The following is a 19,438-nucleotide window of genomic DNA, read 5'->3' on the forward strand; positions in this document are numbered from 1 at the left end:
TGAAACTTTCAATTACACTTTCTATTTTTTAGATTCCGATCACAGGACTACCACTTGGTATAAAGAATTGAATTTTGTGGGAACAGTTTTGCAATTTGGCTAGCTATGAGGAGACTCTGCAAACGTTTAGAGAATTCAATAGACATACAAAGGCCTTTTCATGGTAGTTTTCCTTCTCCAGCCAGGAAAAAGTCTAAACCATGGAAGGACTGCTTTTGTACTTGACCATTGAAAAGAGTCATAAGGCTCATAATAAGGAGAGGAGCAGGTTGAAAGACAGAAAAGACTGTCTGTCTAAATGGAGAACACCTCCAGGAACTCCGCCACCTAGAAGCTGCAACAACCTTACAGCTCGGTACACCTGAGTACTCACAAGGGACAATAACAGACACATTCTAGGATTGTGAGTGTGGTGAGCCTGCATAATCCTACGGTGCCCAGCAAAACAGTTAACTCAGGGAAGCATGGATCTGCCAGTTTCCAGTCCCAAAGGTATTCTGAGGTGACACCTGTTATTTATACTTTGGTGTTGTAAAGCTATGATGCTTTACCCTTCAGTGTTGTCTGGATAAGTGTTTTAGCTCTAGTGAGCGCAACAATCAATGTCATTGTTTTTGTTCGACACCAAAATTGTCTGTGAAGGCAGGATGTGTCCTATTAGAATGGAAGTGATTTCAGCCCCCTCTATTCATATTATGTAGTAAATAATGGAGGAGAAAGACTCTAGCACTAGGTTACAGGCATTTTACCTGTCCCCTTTGGGGAGATTTGCTGCTAGTTTCACCAATTAAGTGTGTTCAGCCCTCGTAAGTGGGAACCTTGCCTTCATTATGCCATTGATCCCAATGAAGAGTGCCCATTTTAAGCAAGGGAATGTGTGCTTTTTCTAATGGACCGGTGAGTGCAAGGGTCAAATTGGCCCTCCCAAGCTGTGTGATGTACAAAATTGTGTTCTTTTTTGTGCTGGAAAGATAATTCTCATATCGTACAACCAAACTAAGTCTACACTCTTCCTCATTCCTTTGCTAAACTGGTTTACAAGGTTAGTAGGGGAAGTATCCAGCCCATTCTCTTTCTACAAGAATTAGTTTGCCTGTTTGGAAGAAATTCACTCCGTTTCCTTGGTTGTGGCCATTTCTCTTGCAAATGGAAGGAGACCACGCTTCCAGATGGAGGAAAATACACATTCCACCTGAGCCGCTGTGCAAGGAAGCTTGTGAAATCTAGCCAGCACGAAACTACAGAATGCTCTTCCAACAGTGGGAGGATAAATCAATCTTGTGAGTAAAGAAGACCCTCTCTTTAGTTCATGGAGCTAGTCTTGACCCACAGATGGGTGGAAGTACTCGATCTATCAACAATTACCATGTTCATTGCCGTCATCTCAACACCAAGGAGGCTTGTAGACCGGAAACACTAGACAGTGAATGGTAGATTCAAAGAAAACAGTACCTTGGGATCAAATCACATGAACTGGCTCACTACAGTCTAACGTACCCAACTTAAAGACAAGAGATGGGCACTTGGCTGATCACTGAAAACCCCTTACCTGGACGGTGTTACAACTGGAAACTCATGACAAAATATTGGACCAGCTGGACATCACCAGGAGCAACTAAAAGCTTTTCTAAGGGTAAGAACCATCTTGTGAGTGGGGGGTTGAGATTTGGGATAACTAGTTTGCCTATCTATTGGACAGGACCATTTTTCTTCAGAGTTCCTTTCGAAACTGAGCTGACACATTTCACAATCCTTGGCTGTATGCAGTCAATCACCCCTCTAAAAACTGATGGGACCTGAACACTTCTATATATATCCCAGAGTCAATCGATTTTAATTTTTACATGTAATTAATAGTTAATCAAAGACATTCTAGTCCTTAAATTGAGCTTTGACTGAACATGGATTTTACTGAGTGCTAGTTACAGTGCCATTGTGAATCTTATATCCTCACTTGCCCCATATCCTTAACTAATCGCTTACTGCTTGTTCAAACTTACATAGGAGGGTCATGTGCCTGAAGGGAGTACGTGAACTATCCATTTTGGAGTGCACTAGCATTGTGACTCTGGGATACAAGTTTCACACTAACAAAGTATTGGAGATGTGCAAGTATAAATACAAACTGAAGGTCTTCTCGTGTGGGTTTGTACAATTAGACATGACTGTCTATGTTTCACATACTTAGAGACATTCTACTACATGGCAGGATTTACCCACGGTAGCCCCCAGCTACCCCTCCAAAAAAACTGAAGTGGCTAATTGAATAGGACAGGTATTTCAAGTGTGCTCATGTCTTATTTCACAGCTTACATCTGCATGCACAGTTTAAGATTCCATGCTAAAAGGAACCTTTGTAATGTGCACATCCTCCCTTGTCTGTACAGAAATGATGGGCCTCGGAAAGCCAATTGTCTCCTCCAAATTTAGAATACGCAGAAAACTCACCTCTTCAAGCAACACCTCATTGTTTTACAGCGGGTCGCTATGAAGTACAACCTCTTATCTATTCAACCCACCTTTGAGTTCCTCAACCTACCTACCAAAGTCACACACACCACCATCTCTACCTACCCGATTCACATGTGTTGTGTACAATATTTTCCTGTAGTGCACTCCCTTGCTTTGAAACTAGGTTTGTGTTTTATCAATTGAACACACACATTTACAGATGCAGGAAATCCAAAGGGAACCATGGCCAGGAAGGATAAATCACAGGGTTCTTTAAAACGTGTGGCTTATGAATGTCAGTTGACATTTGCAAATTTGACATCGCTTAGATTTCAACAGAGGATTTTGTAATCAACACATGCGTTGTAATCTTAGAATGGGCGCTGAAAAAATGCCCTTCATGCAACAAGAAATCTGCTCTGCCAGTACGATAGCGAAGATGTGAATAAAACAAACAAATACACAAACCTGAGCTCCAAGTCTGGAAAGATATCGGTTTCTTACACCGAAAGCGCTCATGGGCTTTAACTTGGCTAAATCATTCTGGCTTTGTCGCCGAAGGAATGCCTGTTTCTCTGCCCTAAAAACAGTAAGTGAATGTATTACATAATCAACAATAGAAAATATACAAGTGGTGTTACTTTTAATAATGAACAACGAATATGTGTCATTGATTTAGAAAAGTACAATGATAAAGAATGAAATCCTCATCTAACTGTAGGTGTCTAATTCTGAAGGAAAAATATATCAATGTCCAAAAAGAAAAGTATTAACCACACCATAAGAAATTCGAGACAAGCCAGTGCATTTAGTGGGTAAACAAGTTTATTCAATTAGTAAAGTTGGTGCAGGAAGAGAAAAGTGCAATGTTATTTTTTGTTAAAACTTAAGTGCTATTAAAACAGCATGCAAAACCACCATGCACTGTGACATAAGAATTTGTATTGTAAAGATAAGAACATTTTTGAAGGAACTACAATTCTGTAAAATATACATCATGAAAGAAGACGTGTACATAATAAGAAAAGTCAGCAGGCTACAGATAAATATTTCACAATAACAGTTACAATGCATAACTTTTCGATAAGTGCTGATGCTGAAAAGTGCTTCCAGGTTATTTACAGTAACAGGCACAAGGAAATCAAGGGCTTTCATCCAGATGAGACAATATATGCCAGTGACTCGTACCGCTTCTCACTTAACACATTATAAGTGCTAATTAATCACAGTTATTTAAGTGATTCAGGAAAACCGTGATTGACTAAAAACATTAAGTGCTAGTGGTGTTAAAGAGAACTCGTAGCTTGAACTTCAGAGATTAATTACAGTGCCTCAGCTACCATTGTACTTCTTCACAAAAAACTTGTGTTTACCAGTAAAAGTATGTAAAATTAAGAAGTTGTTACATGATCGACCCATACTTAATATTTAAAAGTACACTGAGTTACCTCTGAGCTATTAATCGGAAAAAACAACTACTGTAATGTGCAGTTAAAAGATACATCCCCAGGGATTGCCTTGACGAAAAGCCCATTTTATAAGGTTATTATTCTGAGTTTATAATTTGAAACACTGAAGCTGAAGCGTGGGATCGTATCAGCCAAAATATACACACACCCATGAAAACGGTCTATCTCTACTGGAGGTAAACATCTTATTAAAGAGTCAGTGAAGAGTTAGCATGGGATGTCGATTATATTCAAGAGCTGTACCTGTTCTAAATCAAGATTGTGCAAATTACATCAGAAATTGCTGTTTAACACAATAGAGAGCATGAAAAAGAGAGATTGCAAACATCAATATGCCTAAAAAAGGGTTTCCTCCTTCGGTTCCTAGGAAAATCCCGAATTCTTAAGTTTACTTTTGCAACTGTTTGTGTTTGTCTTTACTTTTATAGTTGGGCAAATGCAATGCAGACATGCTCTCAAGGCAATATGTGTATAAATACAGCACCAGCTTTTAGTAATAGACATTATTGTCGGTAAAGTCACTGAAACAAACTAGGAAGAAGTCCTATTGCAATTGGCAAACAAAATGTCCCTGATCATCAATGCTTACCACACAAGAGGAACAAAGTATTTTTTGCTACATATGCATATCAATATTAACAATTAGAAAATAAGAAAAACGCATAACATCTTAACTATAAAGCCATGATATGTTTGTAATCACTTACTTATAAACAAACTTTGTGTTCTTCAAAGTATAATATTGTGTGCACTATATGTTGTGTGTCAGACATACCATGTAAGACCAGTAAAGTCCACCTCAATAAAGGGCACCCAAAAAATATATTCCATTTGTCTGTATGTGAAAAATATATCACTTGAGAAAAAAGAGGACATGAGACATCCAAGAGGCAAGCTTACAAAAAGCATTTTCTAAAAACATTTTGCAAAATAAAAAATAAAAATATATTAAAAATATTTAACAAGTGCTGTCAAAAAAGAGCATTACTTTGCAATGCATACTATATTTAAGTAACAATGATTGCAGAAATAAAATAATTTTTGCAACATGTATGTGTAACCTGCAGATCATACATTAAAAGTGCAGCATGATCGTGGTCTTTGATGATTCTTATATCAATAAATTAGGAACCAAGACATTTTCATCTTAGTTCCACCAATTATTTACTGTGTTAGGAAGCAAAACATGTGGTGATAAGTGCTACATTAAAAAAAGTGTATAATTACATCTGACAATGTTCATTCTATTGTAAAAACGTGGTGTGTTTGCATTTACAAACTTAATATCATAACTGTAAGTGCTTAGTTAAAATAGGAACTGCATTTATCGAATATAAAATTGATCACTTCTTTGATTAAATTACTCCCTAGACTCCCCTTCTGATACTTATAAAAAAATATAAACAATTAAAATTTTATATTTCTTTAACAGTTAATAAAATCATTAACATTTTGCTATGAAGTGCTCTGAAAAAGCAGGTAACTCTACTAAAAAAGTACATCGACTACACATAGAGCTTGAAATAACTAGTATTCTTCCAGCTGATGTGTTGCTGATCACACGATCTGTACTTCTGGATATTTATTCAACATTCTTTTCTGCAAAACATTAGCGTTGTGAGAGTTACTAATAATTAAACAAGATATCAAATCAAGGTTATTGTTTTACCTTATGTTAAACATCAAAGTAACAAACAATGCCAGGGATTTGCGTACAAAATCCCTATCAGATACAATGGGATTTTATAGCAGTAAGCTGCTGCACAAAAGAGACCCATCAATGTGAACGTGTCAGTTTAGACACATGGGGGGCCGATTACGATGCAGTCAGAAAAGGCTCCGACAGTTGTTCAGAGCCATTCCGACTGCATTGTAATATGTCGGTCGGGTTCCTTTCTGACTGCCTCATTACGATGGAAACGGTCGGAAAGGAATCCGAGCGGTCATTCTGATTGGCTCGGAGAGCCTGTCCGCCAGTCAGAATGCTACCATTAATCCCAAGGGCGGCTCTTTCCACCTATGGGATTATGATGTTGAGTTTCGGCAGCCTTTCTGTGCCGGCCCTACCAAAACCAGAAGGCTGTCAGAACTCTACTTTGGAGACCCCCAGCCAGGCCCCTTATGTGCAAGGCCTCCGCTTGGAGGCAGAGGGGGCACAAATGGTGCCCCCCTGTTTATCACTGCACCCTGTGGCAGGCACATTGAGGTGCCAGCCACGGGGTCAGGGATGAACTGCACCTCCTATTTTACAATAGAAGCATGCATTCCAGCCGGAAAAAATGCTCCCATTGTAAAGTATAGGAATGCAACCGAACAGTGTTTGGTCGCATCCTAATTATTCGGTCGGGATTGCTGACCGGGTGTCGTGGGTCACATGACCGAGACTATGTCAGGCGGAGGAAACTCCACCTGACATCGTAATCAGTCCCCTAGTGGGAACTGAAGCACACTTGGGAAGTAATTCGTTTTCCAGTGCCTCTGGATAAAAACCATTTATGCACATTACCTTGACCATATGGTTCGTCATACATTGTTGCAGACTGTATGACCACAATAATACAATAACTCTTATGCATCTACTTATTAGTGAAATAAAGAATTAAATGGCACATGATGTGCAATCCAGTGTCAGTGGTAACTGAGGATTACCGCACCAAAACCACAAAAGACCTACCTGCTGAGGTTCCTGGCAAAACATTCTCCCTCCTATACAAGTGGCCCCATAAAAAACAACTTCTTAAGCTGTCATATTATTACATTTGTATATTGCACTATAAAAATATCAATGTAAAATGCATTCATAGTGAATACTAGGTCACAAAATGGCAGTTGGCAGCTTCATCTGCAAATTGACTTGGTCAGTTAGGGTTAAGTTTGGCAAAATCTCTCTTAATATGCTGATCACCACTGCAAACTAAATTACACCTCAAAGCTGTGTCATACGCTACAACATGGAAGGGCCCCACCCAGCAGAAGTATTAAAATTAAGAATAACAGTTTAAGAGGGCCAGTATCAGTCTTTGATCCTCTTGGAAATGTCTTTTCAGGCCTGATAGGTCATACAGGAAATTTTCATCCATTTCCAGAAGAATAATCTGCAGTAGTTGGATGGTCAGCCTTAGATTCTGACTTGCTTCAAAAAACTTATCAGGTGTGAATTGGCACTTTCCTAATAGAGAAGCTTCTTGCTTGTGTAGACCCCACAGCCATCTCAAACTAGAGTCTTAAATTTAAGGGACATGAATGATCCAGCACTAGTGCCCACTACCTGCCCAATACCCAACTCTTGCAGAAAAACTTAAAATGGCATTGAATCTCAAACATGTGCATGGGCTGTCAGGAAGGAAGTGCTTTTACTAGCTGTCACTAACAAATCAAAGCACGTTTGAAAAGGCCTAAAAAAGCAGTTGGTAACCTTTTCAATTCTGTGGACCCCTTACTAAATCATTCCTGAAATCCGGGGACCCCAACTGAGCCCTTATTGGTAGTCAGGGACCCCTGCCCGAAGCAATGTTTAGGACTTGAACTGCAAAACAAGAACACAAAAACAAGTATACCCTAAACAAATGCTCAAATAGTGAAATATGTTGTGTAATTAACAAATATAGAAAAAGTTTTCACATTTTCTATTTTGCTTCTTTATGTGTATAGACAATTAATTTTAATTGACTCATTTCAATAATATTGAATTTTACCAAACAGTTGCAGACCCCCAGAGAAGTGCTCGGATGAAAGGTTAAGAACCGTTAGTCTAAAGGATTGCCTCTCTGTTGTGTTTTGCACCATATGTGCTCCTGCCTAGGACGCTGTACTCTGGTACTACCTTGACCGATAAGTTTAGAAATATGGCGCACAAATTTTGTTTCAGTGTCAAGTGTTCATTTGTATTTTTGTAGTATTATTACTGTTCAGTATCACTGGGATGAGAGGAAGAGAAGATAAATAGGGCAACTATTTATTTCTGTACGATTGACAGCAGCACAGAGGGAAGCCAAAACAGACCTGCTATGTCTGTGGGCACACCACAGAATACGATTTAGAAGTGTGAAGAGAAAGAGGTGGAGGGTGGATAACAGTATGAGTTAACATCTTTCATGAGTGGAGCTCATGGACAGTGAGAAAATGGTAAGGGGAACCACTGCTGCATTTACTGTAAAACAGTTCTAGGTGTAAAACCAAAGCACTAAAGTTAGCAATGTGGGGGTTATAAAAAAAGCCTCAAGTGCAACAGGAAAGGAATGCTTTCAAGTACATGGGCTTAGGCAGATCATCTACAGTGCATTGCCTGAAAATATCTGATATAGGTCAGAAGTGTTGCGTGCCATGCAACACTTGCAGGCACATCTAAGAACAAGACCAAGACAAATACATCAATACTGGAACTTTAGCCTGACAGCTGAGAATGTTAGTACTGAGGCATCCTTTGCCATTTTGAGGGGACAGCAACAAGGAAGATGCATCAGTGTGGGAGGTAAGGGACCAAAAACGTACTGCTATGGAGTATAAAGGAATGTAGCAAAAAAAAGAATGCACCAGTTCTGCGACTGAGAAGTTTGCTAAGTACCAGAGTCATATAAAAAAACACATAGCTATGTTGTTCTAGGCAAGCAATCTGCTTAAATGAAATTCTAGTCAGGAACCTTAAGGAAGTGGAAGGTTAAGTGAAGGAACATATGTAACTTACGTGAGTTGAGTCTGCAAGATTTTCTTTTAGTCAATTTTCAAATGTTGCTACATACTTCATAAAACTCAAAAACAGCAATACATCTGGGTCAGGTACGTTTATTTATTCTAGATTACGTCTACATTTACTAGTGAAATATGCTTATATTAAGGGATAAGAATACTTTAACGCAAATAGAACACCTCAAAAAGCTGCTGTTTCAAAATCTGAAACACTATAAAAAATGGGTTGATGTGCACAGACGTAAAATGCAAAAGAAGACCATGAAAACTGTACACGTTGCAAAACAGTTCTATATTTCAAGAGTGATAATATGGATCCCCCAACCATCTCAAGGCCTACTGTCACCTGAAGCACCTTCAGAACTGTTCCCCAGTCATTTAGTGGCAATTAGATTCTATGATATACATAACAATGACTACTTTTAAACTAACTATAAATTAATGCCGAAAGATATGTTCTCTTAAATGCTTCCCTGTTGTTGAAGTGCTTGCAAATAACTAAAATCTACCTGTGAAAGTCAACTGCCTTTTCCTTAGATGGAATATTTTCCAGAATGCTCAGCTAATTTACCTACAAATGTATATTATTGATCGCTTATTGACCTACAAAATCTAAACTAGCCAGAAAATCTGAAGTCCCTTGTTGCAAAAGGCAAGATAATGTTATGTGATGAGGATACATTACTTGCAAGCCTGACAATATTTCTAAAGCACTCCATCAAGTTGCAATCAACAATCTTGCTACATTTAGCAAATCCTGTATTTCTGTCAAATGCGTCAGATCCTAAGCCGTAAAACAACTTGCTCAAATCAGTTTCAATACGTTTTATTGCAGCTAGGTGATCTGTTTAAGGGCAGTGGAGAAACAAAAGGTGGCAAGAGATAGATCAAATACTTCTAAAGTCTGTTGTGTAAAATGGATTGAGCATAATACCACTGTGGGATTCCATGGCAGCAACAGAGGATGTTTATGCCCCTGGATGATTGGAGTTAGACAACCTCCACTGCAATGAACCATAAGGCTATACTGTGTTCTGTACAGAAATACCACATCACTCAACACAATACTCTAGTGTTCTAAAAGTGAGGGCTCGTCTTGCTCCATCATCAAAGGTGACTTTTCTTATTGACCTTAAATCATCCTATTCAGGTTTGCTACAACGCAGAGAGTAAAGCACTTCACAAGGAAGTATGGCCTCGCATCCAATACGCAACCTATCCGCCTAGAAGTTTAACAGGGCATACATTAAATTAGTGTTCATGAACAATGTTAATGCTATGGGTACACGACTAATACAAATTACGTTTTTAAATGAGGTTGGACAATAATACCTAAATCTAGGTTTAGATTGGCTGAATATATTGTATAAACAATATAATATACTAAATAATACAATGACTGTGGAAAAATATTTAACTGTTACATCTCATGAGCTAAACTTAAAACATTTGTAATGCCAGTTACGAAAGAATGTTTATACAGGAGTCACACTGCAGCAACAATGTTAAAAATATACTTACTCAAGTTCAGCCTCCTTTTGTAATTTCATCCTCTTCCAAGCAGATAAATTAAGTTCACCTCCTAGAATTGATAAGAACTCATTTCGTATCACCGCCAAAACATTCATCTCTTAAACAGTAGATAAAATCATACTTTTAACTTCTCTTCAGTTTGCACGCCTCAAACTGCCTTTAACTATCAACAGAGAAAAATATTATAAAAACTGAAATCTCCCTTTAATGTCCACCCCCAAAAACATTAAAAGCACTATGAAAAGTATGTTCAAGATTATAGGAGACATGCGACAATCTGGTTTATATGCTGTTTTGCAAATTTCAATTGAATCTGCAGGACTATGCATTTTAAGGGTATATCGCAACGTAAATTTGTTAAACTTACTAGTTAGTTGGTTCACAAAATACAGCATCACAACGGATATTAATGCCACTAGAGTAAACAAAAAATAAATATAATTAGACTCAAAAACAAAAATGTGTATTCACTATTACTTTATTAGTGATATTACAAATTATGTTATGTTTAAAATAATGTGTGACACTGTAAACAGCTGGGGGCTATCAAGGAACAACCCACAACCTGAGTAAGGAGGAGGTTATCAAATACCAAACTCTTGGGCAAGGTAAGGGCCATGTACTATCACTCTCCACCACTAGGCAAGTTGAATGGCTACCAAATCCCTCCCCAGCTAGGTGAGAGTTAACTCCTTTTTATTTTACACCGGAAAACACACACAACCCTTCCAGCTCTTTTTCGTGGCTACAAGAGGAAAATGAAAGATCACAGAACTTAAGCATAGTTGCTGGGGAGGGGTGGAGGGGGTACGGGGCTCAAAACCCTCCTAACCTTTAGGCAAGGCCCTTTGTAACAGAAAACTCTCCCCACCCTAGAGCACAGAGGGTGATATTCAAGATTCCTCCAAAGTCAATTGGCAGTGCAGAGAATGATCTCATTTCCAAGTGATGTGTTTTGGGGAGGCTGAGATGAGATTTCAACTCTATGATCTAGCCAGACAAAGGGTATGGGTTGTTTTGAATGGCTTATTGTTCTTGTAATTACAAGGAAAGATTCAAAAGTGGGCAGCCCAAGGCGGTCTACTTATGCACATACTAAGTATGGTAAAGCGCAAAAACAATAGCACCACTCAGACACCCACTCATACACCCATAAACTCACTAACATACACACCCAAAGATCCAAAGCACTACTTGCACTTCCATTCTTAGACAAACACAGGCTCTGACCCAACCAATGACAAACCCGTGGAGGTTCCCACATCACTCACAAACCCACTCGCCCTATCATAGACCACATTGGACACCCACTGACACATTCACACTCCCATTCAGAAATCTACTCACACACCCACTAACAGACCCACACAGGTGCCTACACATCCACTGTGAAACATTACAGGTTACAGAGATGGACATTTTTTTAGAAAAACCTTAGAAATTCATTGAAAAATCAAAGGCTACAGGGATGTTATAGTTGGGAAATATAATATAAAAACCTTAAAAATTCACTGAAAAAACAAAGGTTGCAGGGACGTTCTAGCTAGGCTTACATTTCACTCGTGCAAAACCACAGAAGTTCTAGTTACCTGAGCTAACTATAACTTATGCCACGCAATGCACTGCTTATGACCTCACATATTACATCAGTCTCAACATGCTCAGTGACTTCACTGATGACATCTCAAATGACTCAAAACGACTCACACCCTGTGGCGTTGTGTCAGAGAAGACAAATCCCTCTCAGAAGATCTGAACTAATGCCTTATTCTTACTTGTTGTAATACCAATTACACTAGCAGTATTGGTTTCAAAACCACATATCTTGCCACAATGTCAAATCTCACAGTACAGCATACAATTTCTCAAAAGGATTCTGCTATCGAATTGCAAGTATAAAACATAAATTTATTAAGTAAAAACATTGGTACACAAATAATTAATCACCTTCCTCCCCTTTGGGTTACAATCCATTTTTATAAATAAAAGCTTTGAAAAGCAGTTTAAAAAAGTCGACGCGGCGTTTCGATGTTCATTCTATATTTCTCTCATCTCAAACGACAACACTGGTGACGCCATCATCAAATAACTATGAGGGTGATACTATTTCTAATAAATGTCATCTGATTTGCTGTGACTGAACCTGTCTGTGCGGCTGTATAGGTGTGTAAGTGGATGTCTTAGTGGTTGTATTGGTGTGTGAGTGGCTGTATAGATATGTTAGTGGGTTTGTGTGAGCAGCTGTATGGGGGAGTGACTGACCGGCTGTATTGGACAGTGAGCAGTTGTGTGACTGGCTGTGCAGGTGAGTCAATGGGTGTGTCATGGATTCATAGGTGTATAGGTATCTGTATGGGTGACTTACTGCCTATTTGAGCGGCTGTATGGGTAGGGCAGTGGATGTCTGAGTGGCTGTATAGGTTACTGAGTAGTAGTTTAAGTGTGTGTATAGGCGAGTGACTGGGTGAGGGTGCCTGTATAGGAGAGTGAATGTCTATGTGAAAGGGGGTAAGAGTCAGTGAGTGGCTGTGTGAGTGGTTGTATGGATGTGAGAAAGGGTATGTAACTGGTTGTGTGAGTGAGCAGGAGCATGACTGTCTGTATGGGTGAGTGTGAGGGTACATAAGTAGCTGTATAGGTGTGTGAATGGGTGTATGGCTGAGTAAGTGAGTGTGAGAGAGGTTGGACGGGAGAGTATGTGGTTGTCTCAGTGAATAAGTACATGTGGTAGTATGTGTATCAGTGAGTGGGTGAGTATGCGAGTATCTGTATGGGTACGTGACTGGTTGGGTGAGTGCCTGCATGAGTGAGTTAGTGCGTGTGTTAGTGGCTCTATGGATGGCTGAGTGTGTTTGTCAGTAGTTGTATGGGTCTGTGAATGGGTATGTGAATGGTTGTGTAGTTGTATGAGTGGTTGTATGGGAGGACAGTGGGTGTGTGAGTGGTTCTGTGGATGATGTCATGAGTGATATCAGTGATGTCACTGAGTATGTCATGAGTGATGTAATATGAGAGGTCATAAGCAGTGCATTGCTGGGGCGTAAGTTATAGATAGCTCAGGAAACTATAACTGCTGAATTTACATGGTTGTGTACGAGTGAACTGTAAGCCCAACTATAACCTTCCTGCAACCTTTTTTGTTGTTTTTTTTATTAAATAGTTCAGGTGTATACAAAAATATTTTTTCCAATTAAAACACATGTTTCAATGAAGTACCAATCAATTTAGAAAGAGTGTAGTAACAGTTCTTCACAAGAATCCATAAATACAGCAATACATCATGATAAAATAGGGGTCAGAATTAATCCAAGAAATAAAAGCAGGCCTAAGTATCTATCAATTACTACATTCTGTCATCCCTCCAACTCGAAAGGGGGGCCCAGATCTTTTGCCCCATTTCCCTCATCCTTCTACCCCTACGGGAGTACAAGGACCCTTCCATATTATGGATGCCTAGCAATCTTGATAGCCACATCTGGAATGAGGGGACCGAGGTATCCTTCCACCTTGCTGCCTGGAGTATTTTTAAAACTGATATAGAGATAAAAACAAAAGCTTCTTCTTCCTTATTCAATCGTAACTTAACATCTAATCCAAATATCATCAATACCGGGGATATGGGAGTTCTTAATCCCTAGCAGCCCCTCCCAGTATTTCTCAATCTCTGTACCAAGTTTCTTCAATGCACTGCATTCATAAAACATGTACACTAAATTTGCCGGCCCTACGGAGCACCGTGGGCACCCATCATTGTCTCTCTTCCCCATTCAAACAGCTTGGCTGGGGTAAAATATAGGTTATACAGCGTCTTGTAATGTTGTGCCCTAAGGTTCGTGGATCGAAATAAGTTGCTGGCCATCTGGAGAGCTCTATCCAGATCCACATCTGAGTCCCCTAACTTTCACGCCCAGGAAGCCTCCACCTTCTCCATTTCGTCTTGAAGTGTATCAGATAAAGCCCCGTATGTCATGCCAATCCTGGTTCCCCCCCCCAGAACATAATCATTGATCTTACTTCTTCCACCTGGATTAATACGGGGTCTGATGGACACTAGGGTCTGGAATATTTGCAAATACTTAAACCTATGTTTCCCATCTACTCCATATTTCTGTTGAAGCTGCATAAAGCTCAACGGGGCAGCGCATTCCCAAAAGTCCCCTATTCTGCCAATTCCTTGCAAATCCCAGGCGACCCACCCTCCATCACTACTCAGATGGGGAAAGAGTTTTGACTTCCAGAGCGGTGTATAGTAATTATATTTCGGAATTCCTAGTACCTTCCTGACCAGATTCCACGCCCCCCAAGCACCGTCCAACACCTTATATCTTTTTTGTTATAATAAGGACGGTCGGTATTACGGAGCAAGAACCCTAATGCTTCTTTCCCCAACAATAATTCGTATATAGAGGGGGGAAAAGTATTTACAGATTGGCTATTGGAATATCCAGAGGTGTTACCCACAAGTATCGCCATTTGGCTGAAAAGAGAGGCCGCAAAGTAATACCTAATATTCGGTGCCCCGAGACCACCTCTTTCTTGCGATAATGACAAGTATTTTAGGGATCTTCTTGTCTTTCCATACTGCCAAAGAAAATTACTAAATGCTGATTCTATAGATTTTAACACCTTTTCACCCACAAAAAGCGGGATCGATCTAAAAAGATACAGCAGTTTCGGGAGCATGGTCCTTTTTAAAACATTACTTCTCCCTATTAATGAAAGGTGAATGACATCTATCCTCTTTAGCTCCGAAATAATTGAGTCAACCAATGGCTCATAATTGTCGACTCCATTGAAGAGCTAATTCTAATTCCCAGGTAGTTTGCCGAGTCTGTATATGTAGCATCCCGCTTTACCATATTGTTTGAGCAGACTATCTGGGTCTTTTTTTCATTAAGTAAATACCCGGAACAGCAGCCAAACTTTGAGGTAATTGCCTTCAAAGCAAGCATAGCAGTGTCCGGATCTGTAGTTAAAACTGCTATATCATCCGCATAGCCTAGCACCTTTGTTTCGAATCCATTCTGTACCACTGCTTTAAATATCCCCACACCCCAGTATCTTTCTTATTAGCGGGTCTATATATAGTGCAAATAAAATTGGGGAACAGGGGCACCCTTGACGGGTCCCCCGGGAGATTAACTCTATCCGAACCACCACCCATTAGCTGAACTCTGGCATATGGGCCAGAATACATTGCCTTAATGGCCTTGATTATTTTAGGGCTTAGGACCCTCCGTTCCAATATCCCCCATAAATACATCCAGGTAACGCGATGAAAGGCTTTTCCGGCATCGAGAAGGATCATGGCGATCCGGCCCCCCCCGAGGTAGCAAGCGCATCAAACAGTGTGATAGCCCGCCTCATATGGTCCGTTGTTCCCCGACCCGGGATAAGCCCATGCTGCCACGGGTAGACCAAACCACCAATGACCCCTCCTAGCCTATTAGCCAATACCTTTGAATAGATTTTAGTGTCTGCATTTGATGGATATTGGACGGTTCGACCCGGGGTCCTCCTTAACTCTACCCTTTTTATGGAAGATTATGATGTTCGTCTCTTTCCATGAATCTGGAATTATGCCTGTGCTTATAATACCACTAAATAGGTCCAGTAGTATTGGGGCCAGAATTTCCTGCAGGCATTTATACACTTCAGCTGGGATATTATCTGGCCCAGTGGCCTTGCCAGCCGGAGAGTTCTGCAGTGACATTACCACTTCACTCAATTCTATGTCCCTATCCAGTATATTCCTTTCTTCATATGTCAGAGGATGACCACAATCCTCAAATGTTAAACCAACCGGATCTGCCCTGGCCTCCTCTTGATATAGTTTTTGGTAAAACTCCATGAATATCCTTCTAATGTCTTCTGGTTCTGTATAATCTTGGTTATTCACCTCTATTCTATCTATCTATCAGATTTTTACTACGCCCCTGCCTAATCCTCAATGCTAATAGCTTACCAGCCTGTTCCCCAGTCTCATAGATTCTTCCCTTGTGTACCTGGTAGTCATCTGCACTTTTCTGAGCCTCCGCTTTATACATTTCCGCTTTAAGAGCCAAGATCTTGCATAAACTTTCATTTGCATCCTTCCTCTCTATGATATCTCTTAAATGTTGTTCCTCGCCCATTACTAGTTGAGCCACTATAGTCTCGTGTAATTCCCAAGCTTTTTTCCTTAGGCTCGCCGAAAAGCTGATTACCTCCCCTCTTAGTGGTGCCTTAAAGGCGTCCCAAACGGAGTCACGAGAGGCACTAAACCTATTCATTTCGAAAAAGCCCCGAGTCCAGATCTTAATATGATTCACAAATTCATGGTCTAATAATAGTCTCTTCTCGAACGTCCACCGAGTGGGGGGGGGGTTACAATATTTAACAGTTCATATTCTAGAATCAGTGGACTATGGTCTGATAGTACCTTCGGCATTTTACGGATCCCTATCCTTCCTGCCTCTGTACGTGAAATAAGGAAATAATCCAATTTGGTGTACTTTTTTATAGGGGCATGAAAAATAGGTAAAGCCTGGGTTCGATGGTTCCTTAAATCCCCAAATATCCAGCAAGTTGTGTGTGTTAATTAGGGCGGATAGAGCTCTAAACCCCTTAGGTTTGCGCCCTGCATATGAGATACTATTAACTCCACTAGTAAAATCTGCAGATATATTAAAATCCCCGCAGAGTATTAGGGGATATGGCCAATTCAAAATTTCCAGCTCCAGTCCAAAGAACCATTCCTTCCAAATCATGGTTCAATTCGGAGCTTAATAATGAAAGACGCTCACTTAGACGGACGGAAAGAACGTGGAGACAACTCCCTACCCCTTTGCACCTAGCTCGCCTCAGACTTGCAAGATCATCTTATAAAAAACACATCTTTAAACAAAAAGCATCCTTTTTCCGAGCACAAATGGACCGAGCCAAAAATAGACCCAGAGAACTGTTTAACATTGTTCACAATCAAACCTCATCCACTCCTCCTATACTTCTGCCCTCGACCACTAGATGCGAAGAAATAGCCCTCTTTTTCGCTGAAAAAATTGCTAGAATAGATCAATCATTCCTCCAGACTCCGACCCCTGCTTCCATTTTGGACATCTCCCCTAACTCACCTGCATCCCTCCCACCACCCCCTGCTCCCTCCATGATCCTACATAACATTGATCTCCCGATCCCCTCCATTCCCTCCTCCCTCCACGATTCCAATCCCCCTAACACACTCCTTAAAAATAACGCCGCCTGGCATAATTTCCAGCCAGTTACTGAAAGAGATGTCTTTGGCATCATTGCGAAACTTAAACCCTCCTCCCACACCAAAGACCCCCTCCCCTCTAAACTTGTCCAAAATCTTAAACACATCATTACCCCTTCCTGGACCTCGATCATTAACACTTCCCTAGCCACCGGCTGTGTCCCTTCCTCCCTACAACTGGGCCAAATCACCCCCATTCTCAAAAACCCTATCGCCGACCCTAATGACCTCAACAACCTCCGTCCTATTTCCAATCTGCCCCTTCTCTTGAAAGCCCTGGAAAAATGTGTCCTTCAGCTTGACAGACACATTGAACTTTTTAACTTACTTGACCCCCTCCAATCAGGCTTCAGGAAAGGTTGCAGCACTGAAACTGCCATGCTTAACATTGTAGATGACCATCCCTCGACAATGGCGAATCTAGCCTATTGATCCTCCTCGATCTCTCCGCAGCGTTCGATAACGTTAACCATTCTGTTCTACTCAAAGTCCTTAGAGAACGATTCGGCCTTAATGGTATGACTCATAATTGGTTTGTCTCATACCTGCAACACCGTGCTTAACAAATTAAAATCCAAAACTGCTTATCGAACCCCTCCCCCATTTCTCTAGGAGTTCCACAAGGATCCATACTCTCTCCCTCTCTCTTTAACCTTTTCATGGGACCCCTTACCCTCATTCTCAAACAAGCCGGGATCAACTACCATCTTTACGCTGACGATACTCAACTCTACCATAAGATAAAAACCCATGCTGACATCCTCCACCTCAACAACACCCTCATCAAAATTCAAACCTGGTTCCACTCGAACCACCTCAAACTTAACCCTAAAAAAACTGAAACTATTCTTTTCTCCCCAAAAAACAACCAGCTCCACATTCAAAATTGGATCACAGACCTTAATGCCCTCAACTGCCCCTTGTCCCTAGCCATCTCAGTCAAATCCTTGGGCATCTCTCTTGACAACCGCCTATCTCTCAACGTACACATCAAAAACTCTGCCAAAGGAGCCCTCCTTACCCTCCGTAACCTTAAGAGAATTAAGCCCTTCATCCCAATTGATGATTTTAAACTAGCAGTTCAATCTCTTGTTCTATCGCGCATTGATTACGGCAATGCCATCCTCACCGGAATTCCCAAAACACACCTGGCACCTCTAAAATCAGTGCTCAACCTCGCGGCCAGGCTTATCACAGACTGCAAACGATTTGACAACATCTCTCCCGCCCTCAAAACCCTCAAATGGCTCCCAATTGAAGGCAGATCCACTTATAAAACCGCCTGCATTACGCACAAAATCCTCCACCAAAACACTCCGACATACCTTGCTATCAAATTGACCAAAGCAGGCTGCACGCGATCCCTGAGAAGCTCTAACACCCTCCTACTTATCCCCCCCTTCAGAAAAAGAATTCCACTCAGTCACGCTCCTTTTCAGGCAATGCCCCTCTTATTTGGAATGCCCTCCCACCAGACCTCCGTTGTAACCCGTCCTACCCCAGCTTCAAAAAAGAACTCAAACTTCTTCTCCTTAATAAATACTGGGGCTTCTAACTACCTCACGAGTGGCCTCGCCTTCCTCAACTTCCCCCCACCCAGCTGCTCCGCCTACGGCTAGTGAACTCCCTCCTGCCCCCCCTCTCCTTCCCTTCCCCTTCAATCTTATCACCTTCCCTCCCCTCCTTGCCTCTCCTTTACCTCCCGTTTCTTACTACACCATATGACCTTCAGTTTCTCTTGCACATTTTTTGTCCTTCTTGCTCCTAGGTATATTTTATCGAACCTTCCCACCAAACTGCGACCTCTATATTGTATATCTTATTGTGTTTAGCAATTATTTTTTACTTTTCATCTAGTGTAACCTTTATCCTATGTGGACTGCTCATTTTTTAATCTACTTTCTGTACTTATACACACTGTACCTGTATTTAAACACCTTTCTGTTACAATTGTAAAGCGCTCTGATACCTCTGGGTCCGGCCAGCGCTATATAAAACCTCTAAAGTAAAAACAAATAATAATAAAATCAGATTTGTCCTGATTGGA

At 40.7% G+C, this 19,438-nt stretch overlaps 1 protein-coding gene across 2 annotated transcripts in view; it reads right to left on the reverse strand.

The window, feature by feature from the left end:
* The window catches only part of MFSD1 (major facilitator superfamily domain containing 1), a 162,985-nt gene that overhangs the window by 26,472 nt on the left and 117,075 nt on the right, over positions 1-19,438 (reverse strand). The window contains exons 14-16 of one of the 2 annotated variants that reach the window (XM_078667035.1): positions 10,507-10,554; positions 10,128-10,188; positions 2,920-3,031 (exon numbers count right to left, since the gene is read on the reverse strand). In XM_078667035.1, coding sequence (XP_078523161.1) covers positions 2,920-3,031; positions 10,128-10,188; positions 10,507-10,554 — 221 coding nt within the window. Of the gene's footprint in view, positions 1-2,919; positions 3,032-3,258; positions 5,520-10,127; positions 10,189-10,506; positions 10,555-19,438 lie in introns of those variants that run through there. The other variant, XM_078667036.1, reaches the window with a different exon arrangement.

Source organism: Lissotriton helveticus, chromosome 11 (assembly GCF_964261635.1).
Source record: "Lissotriton helveticus chromosome 11, aLisHel1.1, whole genome shotgun sequence".
NCBI lineage: Eukaryota > Metazoa > Chordata > Amphibia > Caudata > Salamandridae > Lissotriton > Lissotriton helveticus.